Source organism: Apus apus, chromosome Z (genome assembly GCF_020740795.1).
Source record: "Apus apus isolate bApuApu2 chromosome Z, bApuApu2.pri.cur, whole genome shotgun sequence".
Taxonomy (NCBI): Eukaryota; Metazoa; Chordata; class Aves; order Apodiformes; family Apodidae; genus Apus; species Apus apus.
In genome coordinates, this window is record NC_067312.1 from 14,084,920 (window position 1) to 14,105,440 (window position 20,521).

Below are 20,521 nucleotides of genomic sequence, written 5' to 3' on the forward strand. Positions count from 1 at the left end.
GTTGGCAGAGGCCTGACACACTAAGTGCTCTGTTTTCTCATGAGTTCATAATGCCATAAACCTCTGGGAAAAGACAACCTTAATTCCCATTGCAATTTTTCAGAGCTAGACAAAGGTTGTCCAAGTTTAGTTTAGTTTCAGCTTCCACAAAACTCTTGAAAAGTATTTTAGACTCTAAACAATGGAGACTATCTCATTTAAATAGGCATGGTATAGAAAGTCAGGCAGCAAGAGATATTTTTCAGTTCTGTGCTTTTACTTCTTGCTGAATTGGTTTACCTGTCAAATAAACTGTACTCTGTTCTTCGTTTTCCATATAGTCCACTGGGTCTACCTGGTTCCCAGGTGCATTTTATTATCAAGAAGTTTGATGTTTCACAAATGAGATTTTGGGGAATATCAGGGGCATCTGTAGCATGAAAGGAAACGAAAAGTTAGCTGCTGTTTTGCCATCCTAATGGGACAGTTGGGATACTAGTTCCCTGGAAGCATCACCCATTTTTTGTTACTGGGTCTAGGTTGTGTGCCTCACAAATACATGGTAATAGTTGCACTTCAACCACATAAACAATATGCTTTAAAAAAATCCCAGTACAACAAATGGATATTATTATCAGCTCCACTTGACTAACACTTGACTCTAGGTCTCTAAGTGGGTGGGTAATCTGGTAAATCACATGCAAATATGTTCACAAATTCCAGGCTCTGACCTGGAAGTATTTCACTGAAACTCTGCTAAGACTCTTCCAAAATTCTGAGCAAAACAGGAATGCTGTTGGCTGTGAATCACTTTTTTTTACATGCCAGCTTCACTGCTGCTTTGAATTCTCCAAGTAAGTAACGTCAAGGATAGGTTCCCTTTAGCATGGATTCCACACTGAATTTGAAAGCTAAAGCAAACCCTGAATGGCTTGTCCTCTTCATCGTTGCTTTGCAAGTGCCCATCTTTTTCTTGTAAAGCTTGTTCTTTGCTCCCATACTAAAGCAGTAAGAAGTGCTTTGCAGGAGAAGTCTGGCAGTGCTTGAAACAGAAAGGGAAATCATGCTAAGGTGAGACTTGTTTCAAGCCTCATACACTTTTCTCCAAAAAGTAGCACAATAATATCTATGTAGCTGCCCCAGAGAAGGAGCACTAACACAAGAGGCAACAGTGTCAGGCTTACTACAGATTATAACCAGCGGTCCAAAAAGAACATTTATTTTGCCAGGCCTAAACTTAACCAAGGTAGCATGCATACACATTTACTTCCTCTGCCTTTTCTTCCCCAAATGTCTCTCACCAGCAAGAGCATCCTGACGAGCCTTCTCCCTTCCCACTAAGTAGGTAACACAAGAAGAAACACTGGCAAGAAACTAAATTGACAACATCACAGTTCTTCAGAAATCACTATATGGGAAAAGCCTGTGGGATTATCACAGCCTTCCTTCATGAACCATTGATCTATTTATCTGGAAATATCTCCAACAAAAGCAAATACTACACAAATAATGTAAAAACACCATCTTGTTGAGAAGTCATTAAAGGCTGGATTCTGTTTTGCATTTGCTATCACACACTTAATGCACAAAGTCAATGAGACGAGGCCAAGGATGAAGTTGGGAATACACTTTCAAAACAAGTTCATCCTCATCTCTCCATTCCCTGAAGCTGAAGAACACTATGTTCAAAGCCAGGTATTTGTAATGGGAAACAGGATTCTGATAGGTAGCTATTGGAAGATGATAACTCTCAAAAGCCTTGAGAGGAAAACACAGGAAGCTCTGAAGTGATCAATTTTGAGAAAGAACCAGCTACTTTCAGTAGTTTGCTTTAAAAGGTATCTGTATCTTGAAGAGATTTCTGAGGCTGGCATGGTTACACAGAGAAGATACACAGTGATTCAGTACCTTTAAATAAAATAGTAAAATACCGTTCAGAGGATTTTCCAGGAAAGAGGAACTGTAAGCTCGGCTTCTTTGGTGTAATTAGCTCCCAGGGAGCTACTACTCTGCACAAGAATCTGTCAGTGTTGCAAGCCTAACTGTTTTACGGTCTTAATTTGACTGGCTGATAAACTGATGTTTTCACTTACAGCTCTTGGTCTTACTCTTGCCTTGTCATGGTACTAACTAGAACCAATGTAAACCTGAAGTGATAGAGACTGAGGAAGAATCTTCATATGGCAATATGCTACTAAGTATTCCAGATCATAAAGAAGTGCCTTAGAAAAAGAGATCAAGGAGAGAAGCACAGGTTTTAAGTGATAAGGGTACCATCCTCCTAGCCTTGGTGTCTTCTCCATGGGTGGAACTTTCACAGCAAAATAAAAAAATTACAATCCAAATTCTTCCTCAGAAACCAAAGGCCAGGGGACAGAAAGATACAAGAGTATTTGTTTCTTAGCAGAACCCTAAAAGTCTCAAAATTATTTTGATTTTCCTAAGTTTAGTGAACATAATGATACATACATCCTACAAACAAGACAGTTCCTTCCATCTCATATTGGGACAGCACGCACACTACATTTGTCCCACTGGTATCTGAAGCACTGGCATTTAGCACTCTGATTGCACTGCTCCGACTGCTCAGATGTATCATTGGGTATACTTCTGGTCCATACATCATCTGTTTTATCCACTGTCCTTCTTTATGAACACAACAAATTGTCACATCTGAACCTACTGCCACCACGGTGTCCTGAGGAAACACCCCACTCCCATTGGGATCGGTATCTTTTCCTAGCAGAGAAGGAAGAATAGAAAACAAAAACAAAGAAAAAATCTTGCATTAACCATTTGACATAAACAGTGGCACTCAACACCCAAGATGTGACTTAAGAACACTCCAAAGCATACAAATCAAGGTTTACTAGGTTTCATTGACGATTGCATTATTTCTCTCATCAAAACAAGCCCAGAAGGCAGCATTCCATCATTACTTAATGCTTTTCTTCTGCTATTGGCTTACGTTTCATAAAGCAATCAAAATCCAAGTGGAGCAAACATACCAGGGACCTCTTCTACCGGGCTCCAGTCACTCCAACTCGTGGGGCCAACAAACTGTGTCACATTAACATAAGAGCGAATCTTCGCGTAATGTGATGTACACTCCAAAGGCATATCTGATGTCCAGTTCCATGAAAGGATGATGTCTTCATGAGTCAGTTTTGAATAGTAATTTACCTACAAAGTTTTCCCCCAAAAAAACAGCCAAGAGAAAGTTTTGAAAACCTATTAGCAATGAAGTACAATTTCCCAAGTGTCAACAGAATTGTAGATTAAGTGAAGTAAACCACAAAATCCTGATACACAGTTGGAGTGTCCCACCTTTCAGTTGTGTTGTGAATTTACTTGTGGACAAAAGCCTAAGATACTAAACAGCCCACCAGCCAGGGAGACTGCCACTCAGAAATACCAGAGGGCAGACATTTGAAGGAGAGCAGGAAGCTAGCCAAGCACTTCGTAAGATGCATCGCTGTATCCTGGGACTCTCCCAGGAAGGAAATGTTCCAGCTTCTCCAAAATGAAACTCTTCTAATATTAGTCCCAGGCTGCATATTTTATCTTCTCTCCATTCCTAAGAATTAAAGAGCTATAAATTGCCTTAGAGTAATTGCAGCTGCAAAATTAAGAGAAAATTTAACGTTGCAAGACCACCAAGACTTGAGTGTAAAATATCTGCCAAATTTGAAAGCAAGTTAAAAGAAAAAAATAAAAACAAATAAAAACAAAACAAAAAACTGTACTAGGTTAAAAAAAAAAAGAAATAGCTGTGAACATGTACTGACAGTCCAGTAGTCAGTGTCCTCATAAGCCTGAAACTTAACAAGAAGTTATCTACCAGAAAGTTGTCTACACTAAGGTTCTGCAAAGCTCTACAACATTCATTATTGTCAGCTTTCTTCAAATGACCTCCCAGAACATTACTAAGGGCAAAAATTGTATTTTTTTTATATATAAAGGAAGTAAAGGACTTACTTGTGTGACTTTTTCCATTGCTTCTTTACGAAGTATCTGAATCTGCCAAAAGGCATCCAGTCCATATGGGAAGGCTGATCCATTATCACTCCACTTCAGATTTAAAGTGGAAGTTGAAAAGTCAGGTGTTAAACTAAGAATACGTGGAGTGAGAGGAACAAATGCTTGAAAAAGAGAAAGGGGAAAAAAAAGCCATATTCAAGTAATTAGTCAGCAACACCAGCCCTACAGGTGTTTAACAGCCACATCATTCTGCTCTCAACTGGCTAATAGCCATACAAACATGTACCTCAGCCTCTGTTATTAGAATAAGATGGGCTCTGTCATTACTTGAGCATGAAAGTTCCTAGGAAAGCACACGTGCTGATGAGTCACCAGGTAGCATTTTCTTCTAACATCTCAACATGCATATGTGTGAGTAACTGATAATGAATAAGCAATGACCATGAAATGCTGGAGTTCAATATGTTAGGGCAGTGAGGAACAAGCATACTACCCTGGACTTAATGGAGAGTGGAGTTTGACCTCTTCAGAGACCTGACTGGTAGAGTATGATGGGATAAAATCCTGGAGGCAAGAGCGGTCCAAGGAAGCTGGTCAGCATTCAGGGTTCACCTCCTCCAAGCCCAGGAGCAGCCCAACAAAGACGGAGTGGCAAAAATGCCAGGAGACCGGGAACAAGGAATTCCTGGACACACTCAAACAAAAAGGAAGCCTACAGAGGGTGGAAAGTCAAGGGCAACAAGAAAAGCTAAGTATGCTGCTGCTGAAAGGAAAACTAGGGAAAACGTGGACCTTCTCCACAAGGAAACAGGAGACCTGGTTATCTGGGATAGGGAGAAGGCTGAGGTACTCAGTGACTTTTGTGCCTCAGTCTTCCCCATCAAGAGCTCAAGCCACATCACCCAAGTCACAGAAAGCAAAGGCAGGAACTTGGAGAATGAAGAGCCACCCATGGTAGGGGCAGATCAGGATCAAGACCATCTAAGGAAACCTGAAGGTACACAAGTCCAGGGGACCTGATAAGATGCATCAGTGGGTCCTGAGGAGACTGGCAGAAAAAGCTACAAAGCCACTATCCATCATATTTGAGAAATCATGGCAGTGTGGTGAAGTTGCCACTGACTGGAAAAGGGAAACAACCCTCATTTTCAAAAAGGGAAAAATTAAGACCCAGGGAACTACAGGCATGTCAGTCTCACTGCTGTGCCTGGAAAGATCACGGAGCAGATCCTCCTGGGAACTATGCTAAGTCACATGCAAAATAAGGAGGTGACTGGTGACAGCCAACACTGCTTCAGTAAGGGTAAATCCTGCCTGACAAATGTAATGACCTTCTATGACAGGGTTACAGTGCTGCTGGATAATGGAAAAGCAATTGACCTCATCTACCTGTACTTGTGCAAAGCATTTGACACTACCCCGCAGGATATCTTTGCATCTAAATTGAAAAGACGTGGACTTGATGATCAGACCACTTGGTGGATAGGGAATTGGCTGGATGGTTGCACTCAAAAAAAGTTGCAGGCAACAGCTTGATGTCCACATGGAGATCAGTGACAAGTGGTGTTCTTCAGGGGTCAGTACTGGGACCAATGACGTTTAACATCTTTGTTGGTGACATGGACAGTGGGATTGAGCACACCCTCAGCAAGTCTGCTGATGACACCAAGCTGTGTGGTGTGGTTGGCACACTGAAGGGAAAGGAGGCCAACCACAGGGACACCTTGACAGGCTGGAGAGGTGGGCCAATGCCAACCTCATTAAGTACAACAAGACCAAGTCCAAGGTCCTGTGTTTGGGTCAGGGCAAACCCAAGTACAAATACAGGTTGGGTTAAGGAACCCAAGGAAAATAAGCCCTGAGGAAAAGGGCTTGGTCATGTTGGTTGATGAGAAGCTCAACATGAGCTGGCAATGTGCGCCTGCAGTCCAGGAAGCCGCTGTGTCCTGGGCTGCATCAAAGGAAGTGTGGCAAGCAGGTCAAGGAAGGTGATTCTCCCCCTCTACTCTGCTCTCATCAGACCCCACCTGGAGTACTGTGTCCAGTTCTGTGGCTCCCAACACAAGAAGGACAAGTAGCTACTGGAGGGAGTCCAGAGGAGAGTCATGAAGGAAATTATCAGAGGACTGGAGCACCTATGCTGTGAAGACAGGCTGAGAGAGCTGGGGTTGTTCAACCTGGAGAAGACTCCAGTGCAACCTTATAGCGGCCTTCCAGTGTCTGAAGGAGCTACAGGAAAGCTGGGGAGGAGCTTTTTATAAGGGCGTGTTAGGTTAGGACAAGGGGCAATGACTTTAAACTGGAAGAGGGGAGATTTAGGTGAGACATTAGGAAGAAATTCTTCACTAGGAGGGTGGTGAGACATCGGCACAGTTTTCCCAGAGAAGTTGTGGATGCCCCATCCCTGGAAGTGTTCAAGGCCAGGTTGGATGGGGCTTGGAGCAACCTGGTCTAGCAGGAGGTGTCCCTGCTAGGTGGGTTGGAATTAGATGATCTTTAAGGTCCCTTCCAACCAAACCCATCCTGTGATTCTATGATAATGTGACTCTTCATAATGCATACTAAGGAAGACATCATACCTTTCTCAATCTTCATTCAATGCTGCAGAGATAAAGGAAATATGGCAACAGTCTCTGAAGTGTAGATGGGAAGACATCTAGGGAGGATGATGGAAAATCCCTTAAAGACAGAAGTAGCTTTGGAGACCAGCAAGAAAGAGAGGATTTGCAACAAAATCTAAAGCAGGGAGGAAGGAGAGCAGAAGCACAGGGTGGAAGAAACTCACATAAGGCTCTGAGTAGGATTGTGGGGAATTTAAGTTTAAGCTACAAAAAATGTTAAAGGAATGACATGATGATGGGGACAGAACCAGGAGATTAAAAAGAAACATTTGTTCTATGAATGGGTGGTGATGAAGCAAGAGACTGAGAAGCAGGAAGGACTATGGCAGTTGAAGAATTATGGCAGTTCATTGAGTCTGGTGCAGGATAAATCCTGTTTTTAAAGTGTGTGGTTTATCCAATTTCAGCCCTGGCCAAGGCTCCGAGAGCCTGCAAAGTGTTCAGCACAGTCACCAGGCTACCAGGGATAACCTGTGATGAACCTGAGAGACCTATCATGCCTGCAGTCAGCAAGATGTTGGAGAATTCAGTGTGTCACCCACATCTTTGAGTTCTCTTTTGTTAAAGCTCTTGAGATGCTCTCAGCTGAAAACTGAGCCATGAATAAGAAGTACTACCAACTTTAGATTTTGACTGCACTAAAGGAATAACCATACAAAGATAAAACAAAGACTAAATTATAAGCAAGTGTGGCAGATGGTGTCAATGCCATCTTCAGCTTACAACTTCCTCAAGTGAGAGAAAGTTTGATTTATCTATGACTCCAATATGAGGCAGCCTACCTCCAAAGCATAAATGCACTTGCTCAGTTTCATATACATTTGAGCAGCATTTTTAAGTTGTGCATGTACTAAGAAAATATGATACTGTCAGGAGTGACAAATGATACAACTGCCCTCAAAATGTTGTGGAATTGCCATAGTAAACTACTTAAATTCTGTAGTGGTTCAGCATTTAAAAAGGGAGAACAGACACTAGTAATGAATTCTCTGTTTCCCAAGTCAAGACTGAGCAAATGTACTTTATGCCCTGTGCAGGTACTTCAGTATATAGATAAGGAAGTTGTTTACAAATCCTTCCTAATTTGCAAGTAGGGGGAAAAAAAAGGCAAACAGTGATTAGAGGGATGTAATAGTGTGGTACTTTGTTTTCCTCCTCACATTCTGCCCTTGATTTTTCTATTAAGATCTATGGATAAGAGGATTTTTCTTTCCCCAGAAGGAAGAGAGAAAACAACCTATTATGTATGGTAGATTCATAGGGACTCACCACATCATCATTTTACATACAACACTTCCAAAGAAAAAGGCAAGTATATACTTCTGAAGCATTGTTGAACACAGTATAAAGTTGCCTTATGTACTCACACAGAACCTGATACTTACAGATGTCTTTTTTGTGAATTTCAAACTCTCCAGTAGCAACAGCAGTTTCAGAAATGCCGTTTATGGTTATTGTAATTTTGGTGGAGCTCTCTGGGACTGGAATCTCGACCCTTTTCTCCTTGGTTTTAAAACATTCTGGAGTGGAGAAGTCACTGAAAAGACAGAGGATTAGGCAGGTATTTCAGCTGATAGGAAGCTAAGACAAGTTAAATCCTATTCCTAGGGCACTAATTAAACACAAATTCTCTGCACTATAGAAGAGAGCTCCATATCAAGTCTGTGAAGGAGTAAGATTTGCATGGGCTTGGTTAGTATCAGATGAAGAGGAATTCCCTATGCACTAGTTATATAAGGCAGCTATCTCACCATTAAGAGAGCATTTCAAAGTGAAAAAACTGATGTTTTAACCAAACCATACATTTCCAAAGCCTACGGTCACCATGAATCAATATTTCAAAATAAGCAAAATAAAATTACCCAAAACACAACAGTTTCTCCCCCCTCCCTTTATATCACCTGGCTCTGTCACCCTCCATTTCTTCTCCAAGTGATGACATGTGGGTGCACAGAGCAGGTTCACCCATCTGTGTCCCCATCACAGAAAAAAACACTTAGATCCATTCTGCTGCTCAGTTCATAGGGAATGAGTAGAGGGCAGGGGAGAGAAGTGCTAAGATCCCAGATGGAAATACAGCTTGCACACAATCTTTGTGCAGTGCTCAGCACAATGTGATCTGGCCTTTGTCTGGAGGTCACAGATACATACAGGAAACAATAATGGATGGGTCAACTCTCTTTGCTCATTATCACTGATAGGCAACAAGAAAGGCAAAAAGTTTGGAAAAATCCAGACCTTTCCCTTGGGGCAATGATGGGAGGAAGGAAAGCAAGGAGAACAATGCCAGACTTCCTGCTGAGGGACTGTTACTCACTTATTAACTAGAACAGGACCCTGGAACTCTGATCAACTGGAGTCAAGAGCTTGGGTTGAACTTTTAAGATTCATGCAAGACTCTGGGCTAGTGAAGGCCAGCTGAGACTAGAGTCTTCAGAAAGGCTATTCCCTTTCTGTATTGAGATATTACTAGAGGATGTTTGGGCAACTGAAAAACACAATCCCAGTGCCTCAGGAAAGTCTGAACTAGGCTCAGCCCTCAGCCTCTCTGCTTCAGGACTCAATGCTGTTCTGCTTTGCTATGGAGAAACGCAGCAGCTACATGGCTGTTCTTGTTTAGAGAGCAGTACCTCCTGAACTCTGCACTCCTGAACTCTGGCTGCAATGCACATATATATTGTTTTGTACAGAAATGATAGCTGGCAATGCAGGAGGAATAACTAGACACATAAAATCAAACATGTAGGTGGAAGAAGTGCAGCCAAGCCCTGGGACCCCAAGGACAAGTCTGGGCTGCCTGCTGAATTTACAGGAAAAAAGAGACAGTACAAATAGCTGGACTGGGGGCAGGATCAAGATGCAAAAAGGATTTGAACTCATCCTTAGCACATAAGTATTTGGCAGACCCACAGCATGGGGAATTGCACATGTAGTTCTCATCAGTGAAAAACACACTGAAGATTCAAGCTTTTTAACATTTCTCAAAATTTTCAACTTCCATTCACTTTGGAAAAGCTATTGTAATTGTAGAATAATTTTCACATTTCCTCTAAGACAGTTTAAAATGCATAAAGGTTATAAGACAGCCATCAAGAGATTTTTAACGTTTTTCGACATGTGAATCTCAACACTTATGTCATATATTCTACTGCTTTGGCCCATAACATAAGGATTTGCTTTGTCCAACTATCATTTCCTTTTGGACTGAACCTGGTATGAAGATGTCCCTCATGAAAACTCTGAACAAGGGCTAGGCAACACACAGAGCAGTCTGAGTAAATGAGAGTGTCTTCCAGTCCTTTGAAGATAGCATGCAGGAGATTTTGGCAGGAGAATTGTTAGAATGAAAGAAGACTTTGCCAGAAAGCCTGCCAGTGCCTGAGTTAACAGTGCCTGGAGGGAGCACCACCCAAAGAAAACTGATGGGGAGATGATGGGAAACAACAGCATCACAAAATTCCATGGGCAGCAACTGAGGAATATTTTCATCACCATTTGGTCATTTTCAACCAGGTATACAGCGGGCTTACTTTGCAGTGTAGCAAAAGTAGGTTTGTCCATGTCTTCCTTTAGAAGAGACATCCCAAGCACAGATCATCTTACGTAAATTGTGTGTTACACATTTCAGATTCTGGGGGTGTCCCAGAGAACCTGAAATCATATGAGAAATAAAGTCACAACCTGCAGGTCAAAAATTACAAACTATAAAATTACTGCTATTGTTCACATCTCTAGCCTTTCTTTTTACATTTTTATTGCGCATGTCTGGACAGTATTTTAAAACAGTTGAATGATTTGTGTGCCTGATTACAGACAGTCACTAACTGCCAGATTTCTAGAAGTACCTAAAATCTGGGTTTATACTGGCGTGCAATGACACAGGCAGCTGTTTCTTTCCTTAATACCCATTCATAGCCTAGCCTAATAGGCAGGCTTTGGGCCAATGTCAAAACCACAACCTTTGATGATAAAGAGTTTTTTGCTCTCCTCTGTTGATGCACATGGAGGGCAATTAATGACAGAAGGGCAATTAATGATAATGTGTGAAATTGTTGCAGACAGACATATCTGCAAGAAGGTCTCTGTGCAGATGTTTACACCAACTGCATATGCAGATTATCACAGTTGCATCATGGGGATTTTAACACCCAATTTTGCACTGGTTTACAAGATGCCACTAGTTGCTGGAAAGCAGAGACCCAGCCTGGTAGCACCTCCAGTCTTATGGTGGTGTGAGACCACAGAACTGGTGTTTTTTGAACATACATGTAGTAGGAAAGTAACCTAATTAAATGGTGTAAGTACAGAATCTACAAAGTAATTAGTGAATTACATTACAACAAACTTACCTATCTCTTGGCTATATATTAAGCTTCTCAAACATAAAAGAACTAGTGCTACAAGGCAGTGAAGGCTTGAATTCTTCCACATTCTTCTGCTTGTTTTCAGAACAGCAACCTCAAGCATGAATAAAAGTCATCTTCCAGCAAGATGGTCAGTTCTAAAATCAAAAACAAAAACAACCTTCAGATTCCACAGCGGGTAATCCACAATGCCACTTTTAGTTCCAGCTACCTTTCTGTTAGTTTCTGAGTATTTCAGGTATGTCTTCAAAGGCTATTCACGATTTTCAAAAAAGCCCCAAACCAAAATTTCAGGTTTTATATCAAAATCAGTTGGCAGTGCCCTATCAGCTAGCAGAAGCCAAAGAAATAGTCAAAGAGAAAGCACCAGTGCCACTTGAAGGAGAGAAAATTGCTTTGTGAAGTCACTAAAATCCCAAATTTTCTAAACACATTCTCTCTACAGGATTGTGCAAAACCTGTTTGGTCATTCCAGGTTTACGAGGCAGATTCAGCAACTACACATCTGTGTGGTTCAAGAAAATATTTTTATTTTCTACACACACTCTTAATACATAGTTTACTGAGTAGTGCTCCTACTGCAGAAGTTTTATCAGTAACATCACAGCAGCGAATTACAAGAAATTTGAGTCATACGAAACTCTCCTAGCTCAAGCAGTTTTAATTTCTGTTTCAGAGTCTGGCACTGAAAAGAACCTATGTACTTTCATGCAGAGTAGGATGAATGTTATATAAACGACAGTCTTTTCTAAGAAGCATAGACTCCGTGACTCTTGACTTCTTGTACACATTTTATGGCTTGCTGAAAAGCTGGCAATCTGAAGCCTCATGTCACATAATTAAATGCCATTAGTCATGAGAAAAGATCTCCATTTATAGGCTTGTTTTAATTATAAAGTTACAAAATAATTGAAGTAATTAAAAAATAAGAAGTTCACTTTCTTTGGATGAAAGCTGCCTTCCGTTGGTTCAAGATTAATTCAAACAAGGCATGGATGTTTTTCCCTACCCTGGAGAGATATGAAAAGCGTGTTATCCTCCAGGAAGATGTACTCTTAGGATGGACAGGACAATACAAGTGTCAGAAACAATTATTTAGGGCAAGAGAGCTCAGCATTGTCAAATGAAGGCAAAACTTTGCCCAGGGCTGGCTAAAATGCAACAGGACCAGTTGCTACTAAGTTTAAATGTCTCTATTTTTTAAGTCTTTATCAAAATAAATAAATAAATAAATAAATAAATAAATAAATAAATAAATAAATGTATTAAGAGGGTCAGTGAATTCTCTCCAATAGAAAGAACAACTGCAACTAAAGCACTTTTAACAGATGTCCATATAAAAAAAAAAAAAAAAATCAGCAACCACACATCCCACAACCATCTCATATCCTTGGGCAACCTATTCATGTCACTTCACTGGCACTATCATTAGTGCTCCAAATATGCTACACAACTAATTCTTGCTCCATTTTAAGCAAATTACTTTGACCTATCTCTAGCAGACAAAGAACAGTTTATCCTCTACCTCGTGGCAACTTCTTACACAGAAGATGATTGATACCAGGTCTCTACTTGCTCCTCCCTTTAAAACTCAAATTTTTTCACTATTTCCCAGTCTCAGTTTCTAGATTTCTGATAATTCCTGGAACAAATATTTCTCTGTGGATCAAATCTGCTGTATCCTCAGCTTTGAAATATTTCTGCCCCTTGAGGCCTGAGCATTATCAAGCACAATGAAGGAACTTTTCTAAGGCAAACCTATGCACAGCACATGTTTACACAGCCCATGCCATTATTTGCTTTTCTCTCAACATTCAGACCCTGTTGACTCAATTTCAGCATGTGATGCAGCCCTGGATACTACTGTATAAAGCTGCCACGTAGCTGTTTATCTAGTACTTCAAACTCCAATCTCATCCTCAAATGGACTGCAAATCTCCTGACTTAGTCTGAGTATATTTGCACAGCAAATTAATCTTAAAGGCCTTGCCTGAAAAGGTCTCTCACATTTGAAATTTTAAAGGAAGGAAAAAGCCTTCCATAAATTTATTCTAACGAAAACAATGTGTGTGTGTATCCAAGAAGTATTAACATGCAAATTCATGCCATACTAACAGCAAAGGCATGACAAGCTTCATTATTTAACTCCCCATATTAGAGTAGCTACTAATAGCAGGATTCCACAATAACTGTTGGAAGCTACAACACATGGCCTTCTGTCCAGAGCTTTATGTTGTGCAGAGGAACTACTCTTGTGACTGTCATCAGAAAGAAGCAACTTTAAATGGCTTTTTACGCAGATAAGCTAACAAAGAAACAATAAGATTCTGATTCTTCATCACTGAAGCCAATGGATGGAGGTCCATATTTAAAACAGCTCAACACCAACTATGGACTTCCAAAATATTTTTAAAGATGTTTTGATGCTTAAAATGCACTCACTGGTGATCAGATCGATAGGAGATGGAACATATCCCAAGTCAATACTGTGTACCTGGGAAAGCATCTCTGGACAGCTTTTCTTCAAAACCTTGTCAGCTATAAAGACTGTTAAAAGATTCTGAGACAAGCTGAGAAAACTAGGGCAGCACCAGCTGTCTGAAAGTGACACACTAAGACATTACCAGACTCTTTAAACTTAACCTCTCAAAGGGAAAAACAGAAGATAGCAAGTCTCTCTCCTACTGACTGTGTTTCTTATTATGTGTTTCTTGGCTTAATAGGTTCTGTGTATCCTTTTATTAAAGCATAGCTGACCAAATGCTAGATTCACTTTAAAGGGGAAAAAAAAAAAAAAGTTTTCTTAGTCAATTTTAACAGATCAGTTCTCTAAGCATGGAAGTTTTCCAAAGCTCTGACTACTTTTGAGTTTTCTTGTCTCCAAATGTATTTCATTGTCAAGTGCTTGGAAACCGCTTTGAAAACAAACAAACAAAATGGATTAAAAAAAAATAATAAAAAAAATTAAAAAAAATCTTTCTGGCCTGCTTTCTGCCTGCATTCTGATCTGCCAGTCATAACAGTCCAGATCTGTTGTTTTTTTAAATCTGCAAATTGAGGATGCCTGGCCACACTTTTTATGGCTATTTTTGTGCTCCACCAGCAGATACCTAAAAAGAAATGGTTAAAAACTCATCTTATATGAAAGGTTTATGGAAACTGTAAATGGAGAATACTAGATGAAACCACAAAACCAGTAAAAACATACACATTAAACATAATAGAAGAAATCTGTTTGTCAGTACATTTTCTCAAGTAACAATTTATTTGTTTTTTCTCTACAGTTAAATGTATCATCCTAATAATTTACCACTAAATGTAACACTAGAAGCTCTCAAGGAAAATAATTACATAGCACACCACCAAAAAATTGTAGGGACTGATGGCATGCTGCATTTTTGGCAATACTGAACAGCCATCATCCCAGATAAAATCAGGCAGTAATACAGGTTGTAAGTATGTGCCTAGAACTAGAAGCAAAATGATTCTGCTTAGCAGGTGGAGAACACTCATGTTACTTGTCTCTGCCCAGATACTAATTTAACCTTCAAAATGAAAGAAATCACGCCTATAGCCAGATAAAAATGCATGTATCAAATTACACATCTTACTGTTACCAATAGAAAAATTAAAAAAAAAAAATCCCCTATCTGAAAGACCATGCCAGAAGAACACATTTCTGGGAAACTAAGAAAACTGCCAATACAGCTGACAGTAAAGACAACGAACACAGAAATGTAAGATGAACTAGGCTTGCTTTAGAACAGCTTTGCTGATGCCTCAGCCTTCAGTCTTTGACTTAAAAGCTAGCTGAGTAATAAAAAAAAAAGGAAGGAGAATTAATAAGATTTATTTGAGAGGATTTGGCTGTTTTTCAATAGACTACATTCTTCCACCTCCTTAAAAAAATTCCCAAAGTTGAGACAAAAATCTCTCTTTAGTAATCCAAATGCAGGCTTTCCCCTCTCTGTTTTATAACATGGCAGCATTCCACGTTATAAAAGATTCGCAGGACATGAATCACTAAAACTCGTTTATAATTGAAGGCTGAGTCCCATTTGGGAAGCTGGCTTTCCCCAGTTCTGAGGAATTAATTTAAGAATCTGTTATTTCTCTTTTTGAAAGCTGATAAAACAATTCAAGTTGTCTATATGCACCAAATGCACTCTTCTCATCTGCAGTGGAGGAAAAGGAAATAAAGACAGGGTGTCAAGATAATATACAGTAAATGTGCAGGAGTGCACAAGGTCACATTTTCAGTCCTTTGAGACAAACTCTGCTTTGTTGAAGTTAGTGGGGTTTTTTTGCTGCCAAGCATGAGAAGAAAAATTCCCTCCTCACTGCTTCCTCTAGCTGCTAAACAGCAGCATCCTCTCTGAGATGCTGGAAAGCCCCCCCAGTTACCTTGCCAGCCACCTCATCTTGCTTTAGCTCTGCAAGTTGAAGTGAGATGTCAGAATGCAACAAAGAAGCTCAACACAAGGACCATTTCAACTATTCATTTTTAAACCTCCTGGTCACAACTACAATCTACAAAGGCAAGAAATTATACCAACAAGAGTAGAGGTACACCCCAGCTGGAGTAAATCCTATAAGCAAGCTGCAGACAGATCCTGGGATCAGAAGAAAGGAAGAACTGGAAATACTGGAAAGCAGGTGCAGCTGGTGGGTACTTCTAAGTAGCAATTAGCTTGAGAAGCACTGTCACCTGGCAAGAAGACAACTGAAGACTCTTTGCAAGGGATTTGCTGACTTCAGGAGGGTGATGTATGAAGACTAACAAGAGTTGGTGAAGGGTCTGGAGCACAAGTCCTATGAGGAACAGCTGACAGGACTGGGGTTGTTCAGCCTGGAGAAAAGAAGCTGCAGGGGGACCTTATTGCTCTCTACAACCACCTGAAAGGACGTTGCAGCCAGGTAGAGGTTGGTCTCTTCTCCCTAATGAAAAGTGATAGGACAAAAGGAAATGGCCTCAAGTTGCACAAGGGGAGGTTTAGATTGGATATTAGAAGAAACTTCCTACTGAAAGGATAATTAAACTGGAACACGCTGCCCAGGAAGGTGGTCAAATCACCATCCCTGATGTTACTTAAAAGACTTGTAGATGTGGTGCTTAAGGACATGGTAGAGGACACTGGACTTGGTAGAGTTATGTTAATGGCTGGTAGAGTTAGGCTGTGGTTGGACTCAATGATCTCCAAGGTCTTTTCCGACCAGAATGATCCTGTGATTCTGTGACTACATACAAGACAGGGATCAGAAAGGGATGAAGTCATCAGCTTAAGAAATGCATGAAAAAGCACCACAATTCAAGGGTGATTTTATGAAAGCATTTAGTAACCATTGACCAGCATAACACACAGAAAAAAAACACAGAGAAACTAAGACCCTTAGGGCTTACCTTTAGAACAAAAAGAAAGAATGCAGAAGAAGCAGTTGTCAAATAATTCAATCATAGCAATGGATACAATCTTAAGAAGGATTTGGGAAGTAAAATGGAAGACTCCTTCAGGTTACTCATGTAAACCAAAAAAACCACACCCCACCAAGCAAGAAAAAACCCACAACAGGTAGCTTACAGACAGAACTGGGAAGAGTATCACTGCTGGGCCAGCTGGGCTGGAAAGAAAAAAGCAGCACCATAGTATGAAAGAGGCAGCGCAGTCAGGCACAGCAGTGTATTGAAAGGGCAGAACAAAGCAAAGAGACACTGTAGGAATCAATTACTTAGTTTTACCACAGCAAAACCAAAACCTAATAGGTTACATTTTTTTGGTTTTTCAAGCTAAATATACACTTTGCACACTCTGCCTTTTGATCTCACTGAATTGTGCCTGACTTCAATTAATCTGTAGGCTAATTTGGAAACTGTTAGTCCTACTGGAGTAACGTGCCAGTGCACTGCCCAGCCAGTGTACACCACGCAAGAGTGGTCCCCAAGCCAGCCGCTGCATTTGATGTTCCCTGCGTGACATTTTCAGAACAACACAGACACTTTCAAAAGTAAATTGGGTGTCTAACTCCCGAGTTTGTAAGTCCTTGCTTTGAAGCACGTGCTTCAATACAAGAACATCCATCACTAGTAGGAATACAGCACTGCTCTCCAGATGCTAACAATAGAAAACAAACTCTTCTGAGAAACACAGTGAATCCTAATACTACCAAAAATAGCCTAAATATGTTTTGAGATATCTGCAAGCCTGTTACTAATTTACTGTTGTTACATATTAGGCAAATGTTATTACAGATTGCCCCCTAAGCCTTATTAGACATCAGAGAAGGCACGCTACAGAGGCCTGGATTGCAGTTCAGTAAAGGTTGACTTCACTCTGCAGCTATTTCCTCAGTGGGGTCTCTCTACCCAGCTGCAGCCTCATCAGGCTTTTAAGGACATAGTATGCTGAGACCTCACCTCCTTGTTCTGAGTGAACTGAACCTGGGTAGTGTGTTCAAAGGTTATTGCAGGGGTAAAAGGACAGACAAAGCATTATCAGATAAGCTTTACTTCTTTAGGAAGTCAGCACAAATTAACAAGCACAGATTCTTCTCCCCTAGAGGTGCAGATGGAAAACACCTAATCATCTGAACAAATAACAAAGCAATGGGGTGAAGGTTAGGGACACTACTGGCAAAAAGAGAAATTTTGATCTTCTAGGCTATTGTGCTCTGCAGGAGAAGGAAACAGCTTGGACTCATTTACACACTAGTGTTTTAACCCATTCAGAAATTTCCTTAATACTTAATACAACTGGCAAATAAACGCTGCAGTAAAGTGAAGGACTTAACTTATGTATTTGCGTAAATCTGATACAGCTACACACATTTCCTGATATGCTTGAATTTGGTGACCTCATGGTCAACACACTTCCTGGAATTCTTGTGCTTTTCAATGCTTCATGGAACAACTAGGCTTGGGACAAGCACCCAAGTCTGATTATTTTGCATATATAAAAACCAGCTCTTACTATGAATGGCACGGCTATTCACAATGCATTTTCAATACTTAATACATGCAAAAAGCATAGAAACACGTATACCCACACTTTTTGCTTTGCATGAAACTGGAATAAAATAAAATTATATTATATAGAGAAGATTTCACACTTCTCCAGTGCTTGCTGCATTATACTGCTACATAACTGAAATAAAACACAAACTAAATATTCCAAAGCACATTTCATTTTTGTTGAGTACTGTGAGTCTCTGTGTAGTTCTCAAGAGAGCTTATCTTCAGAGGAAAATGGAATTTGAATCACAGACTCACAGAATGGTTTGGGTTGGAAGGGACCTCAACCTCAAATATCATGTAGTTCCAACCCCCAGTCATTTGTGCTTTACTCGATGTTCAAGGGCCGGACCATGTCACTCAGATTGCATAAAGAGGGCTGCAAAAAGAAATTGCTGTTCCTCAGAAGAGTCACAAAATCTACAAAATTCTGTCACCTTCAGCTAGTATGCCCTTATGAACTAATAAACATTAGAGAAGTTGACCTTATTAATGAAGGAATTTATTTTCCTTAATCTGGCAATGTCCAAAAACTTATTTTGAACTATATGACCTTTAATCTTCTTTCCAACAGAGGAAAAGCCTATTTAGTTTTATAAGAGAACACTGATAATTACTGAAGCAATTCCAAGTGTGTTTTTTTTAAACAACCGGCAATGACCTGAGGGTTGGAATTCTTCATTGTTTACAATGAAACCTGTGGTATTCGAATTATTTTTAAGGCTCAATGACGGAAGTCCAAAGAAAGTCTGTCTTCGTGTGTACAAACAGCATATAAATAGATCAAATGCTGAAATGCAGCTTTCACATTAAACAATATCTTAAGAATAAGAGCAACAGTTATGCAATATCCTTTTAGAGTAAATGTAAGGAATGAGAGTCACTTATGAGAAATAAATTGATTTTTTAGTAATCGAGGGAATGGGCAATTCCTGAAACTACAGATCTATATTTTCTGATAAATTCCCATAGTATTAATCTTTCTTGAGACTTTAAAAGCTCTCGTGCTGAGCTATTTTTTCACTCTTATTAAATAGCAGATGTGTCACAAGAAGACATACTGCAGCATGTTATCTCATGTGCAGGCTACCCTTCCACTGGGATGAGCAAATGCTTCCCTCTCTGCTGTACTCCCACCAAGCTGACCCTCAAGTGCTGCCATTCCCCTTCTAACGTCTCCAGAGAAGGAAGGTCTACAACATAATATGACATTATCAGAACAAGTCTGTTCATGCATAATTACTTAGCACTTGGCATTTATTTCTTCCACTGTTTTAGTTGTACCTTACTCCCTTCCAGCTTTTCATTTATGCATATACATGCATACCCTCCTTTTAAGATGGCAAAGCATATGAATTAATCTTAAGTACTCAGAAACACAAATATTGACTTCTACAGTTGTTACGCATCAGAGCTGGTGTTTTTCCTAATTAACTTTATACACACCTGCTCATGGTATTGGCACTCTGTGATCTTGCTGATCACAGCCTTCATTGGAGCTGTGGACCCCAAAGCCAAGCAGGCACATCTAATCCAGCCGCCTGAAGCTAATACTATTGCCCTTTGTCGACTCTGCTCCTGTCACAAAGGTCACAAAATCACAGAATCTTAGGGGTTGGAAGGGACCTCAGAAGATCACCTAGTCCAAACCCCCTGAGTCTCCAGATCTCTGCAAGGGACTTAAACTCCACTTGTGCCTCAGTTGTCATTGCAGCACAGCTGGAACCCAGTGCCTCAACATGAACTGATTCATTCATGCTATCCTTTCTATGCCTCTAATGGACTTTGAAACTTGCTAAATAGAAACAGCCTCACCACCTAGTTTTAGTGTAATCCTCCTGTGTTATCCCCAGCTCTACATAACATGTGGCCAAAGGCACAAGATCTAGTTGTTTCACAATTAAATTAACACCTGGCTTTCCGTTTCTAATTATTTAGGCTGATTGTTCAGTTTAGGCAGGACATTGTTTTAAAACAAGATTTAATAAAAAGATCAAATTTTGTTTTCAGTTTCTGCTAAATTATTTTGGATCAAACATAAAATAGTGAAAAAGATACAAAAAAATTCCTAGATTTGTTCAGAATAATCTGACATCAAGTTGGGTGAGAGTGTTGGTATGTTTGAGGGAAGGAAGGCTCTACAGAGGAACCTGGACAGGCTGGATCAATGGGCCAAGGCCAACTGTATGAGGTTCAACAAGGCCAAGTGTTGGGTACAGCACTGGGGTCACAACAACCCCAGGCAACGCTACAGGCTCACGGCAAAGTGGCTGGAAAGCTGCCCACAGGAAAAGGACCTAGGTATGTTGGTTGACAGTGGCTGAATATGAGCCAGCGTGTGTCCAGGTGGCCAAGAAGACAAACAGCATCCTAGCCTCTAACAGCAATAGTGTGGCCAGCAGGACTAGGACAGTGATTGTCCCCCTGTACTCGGAACTGGTGAAGCCCCACCTCGAATCCTGCCTTCAGTTTTTGGCCCCTCACTACAAGGAGGACATTGGAGCAAGTTCATTGAAGGGCAACAAAGGTGGTGAAGGGTCTAGAGCACAAGTCTTAAGAGGAGCAGCTGA

At 40.5% G+C, this 20,521-nt stretch overlaps 1 protein-coding gene across 8 annotated transcripts in view; it reads right to left on the minus strand.

Moving 5' to 3' along the window:
• The window catches only part of LIFR (LIF receptor subunit alpha), a 57,050-nt gene that overhangs the window by 24,771 nt on the left and 11,758 nt on the right, over positions 1-20,521 (minus strand). For all 8 annotated transcript variants that reach the window (XM_051642285.1, XM_051642287.1, XM_051642290.1 and 5 more), the window contains 7 exons: positions 10,931-11,082; positions 10,112-10,232; positions 7,967-8,118; positions 3,958-4,121; positions 2,988-3,162; positions 2,449-2,718; positions 280-409 (listed from right to left, as the gene is read on the minus strand). In XM_051642285.1, coding sequence (XP_051498245.1) covers positions 280-409; positions 2,449-2,718; positions 2,988-3,162; positions 3,958-4,121; positions 7,967-8,118; positions 10,112-10,232; positions 10,931-11,048 — 1,130 coding nt within the window. In that variant the 5' untranslated portion in view covers positions 11,049-11,082. The remainder of the gene's footprint in view (positions 1-279; positions 410-2,448; positions 2,719-2,987; positions 3,163-3,957; positions 4,122-7,966; positions 8,119-10,111; positions 10,233-10,930; positions 11,083-20,521) is intronic.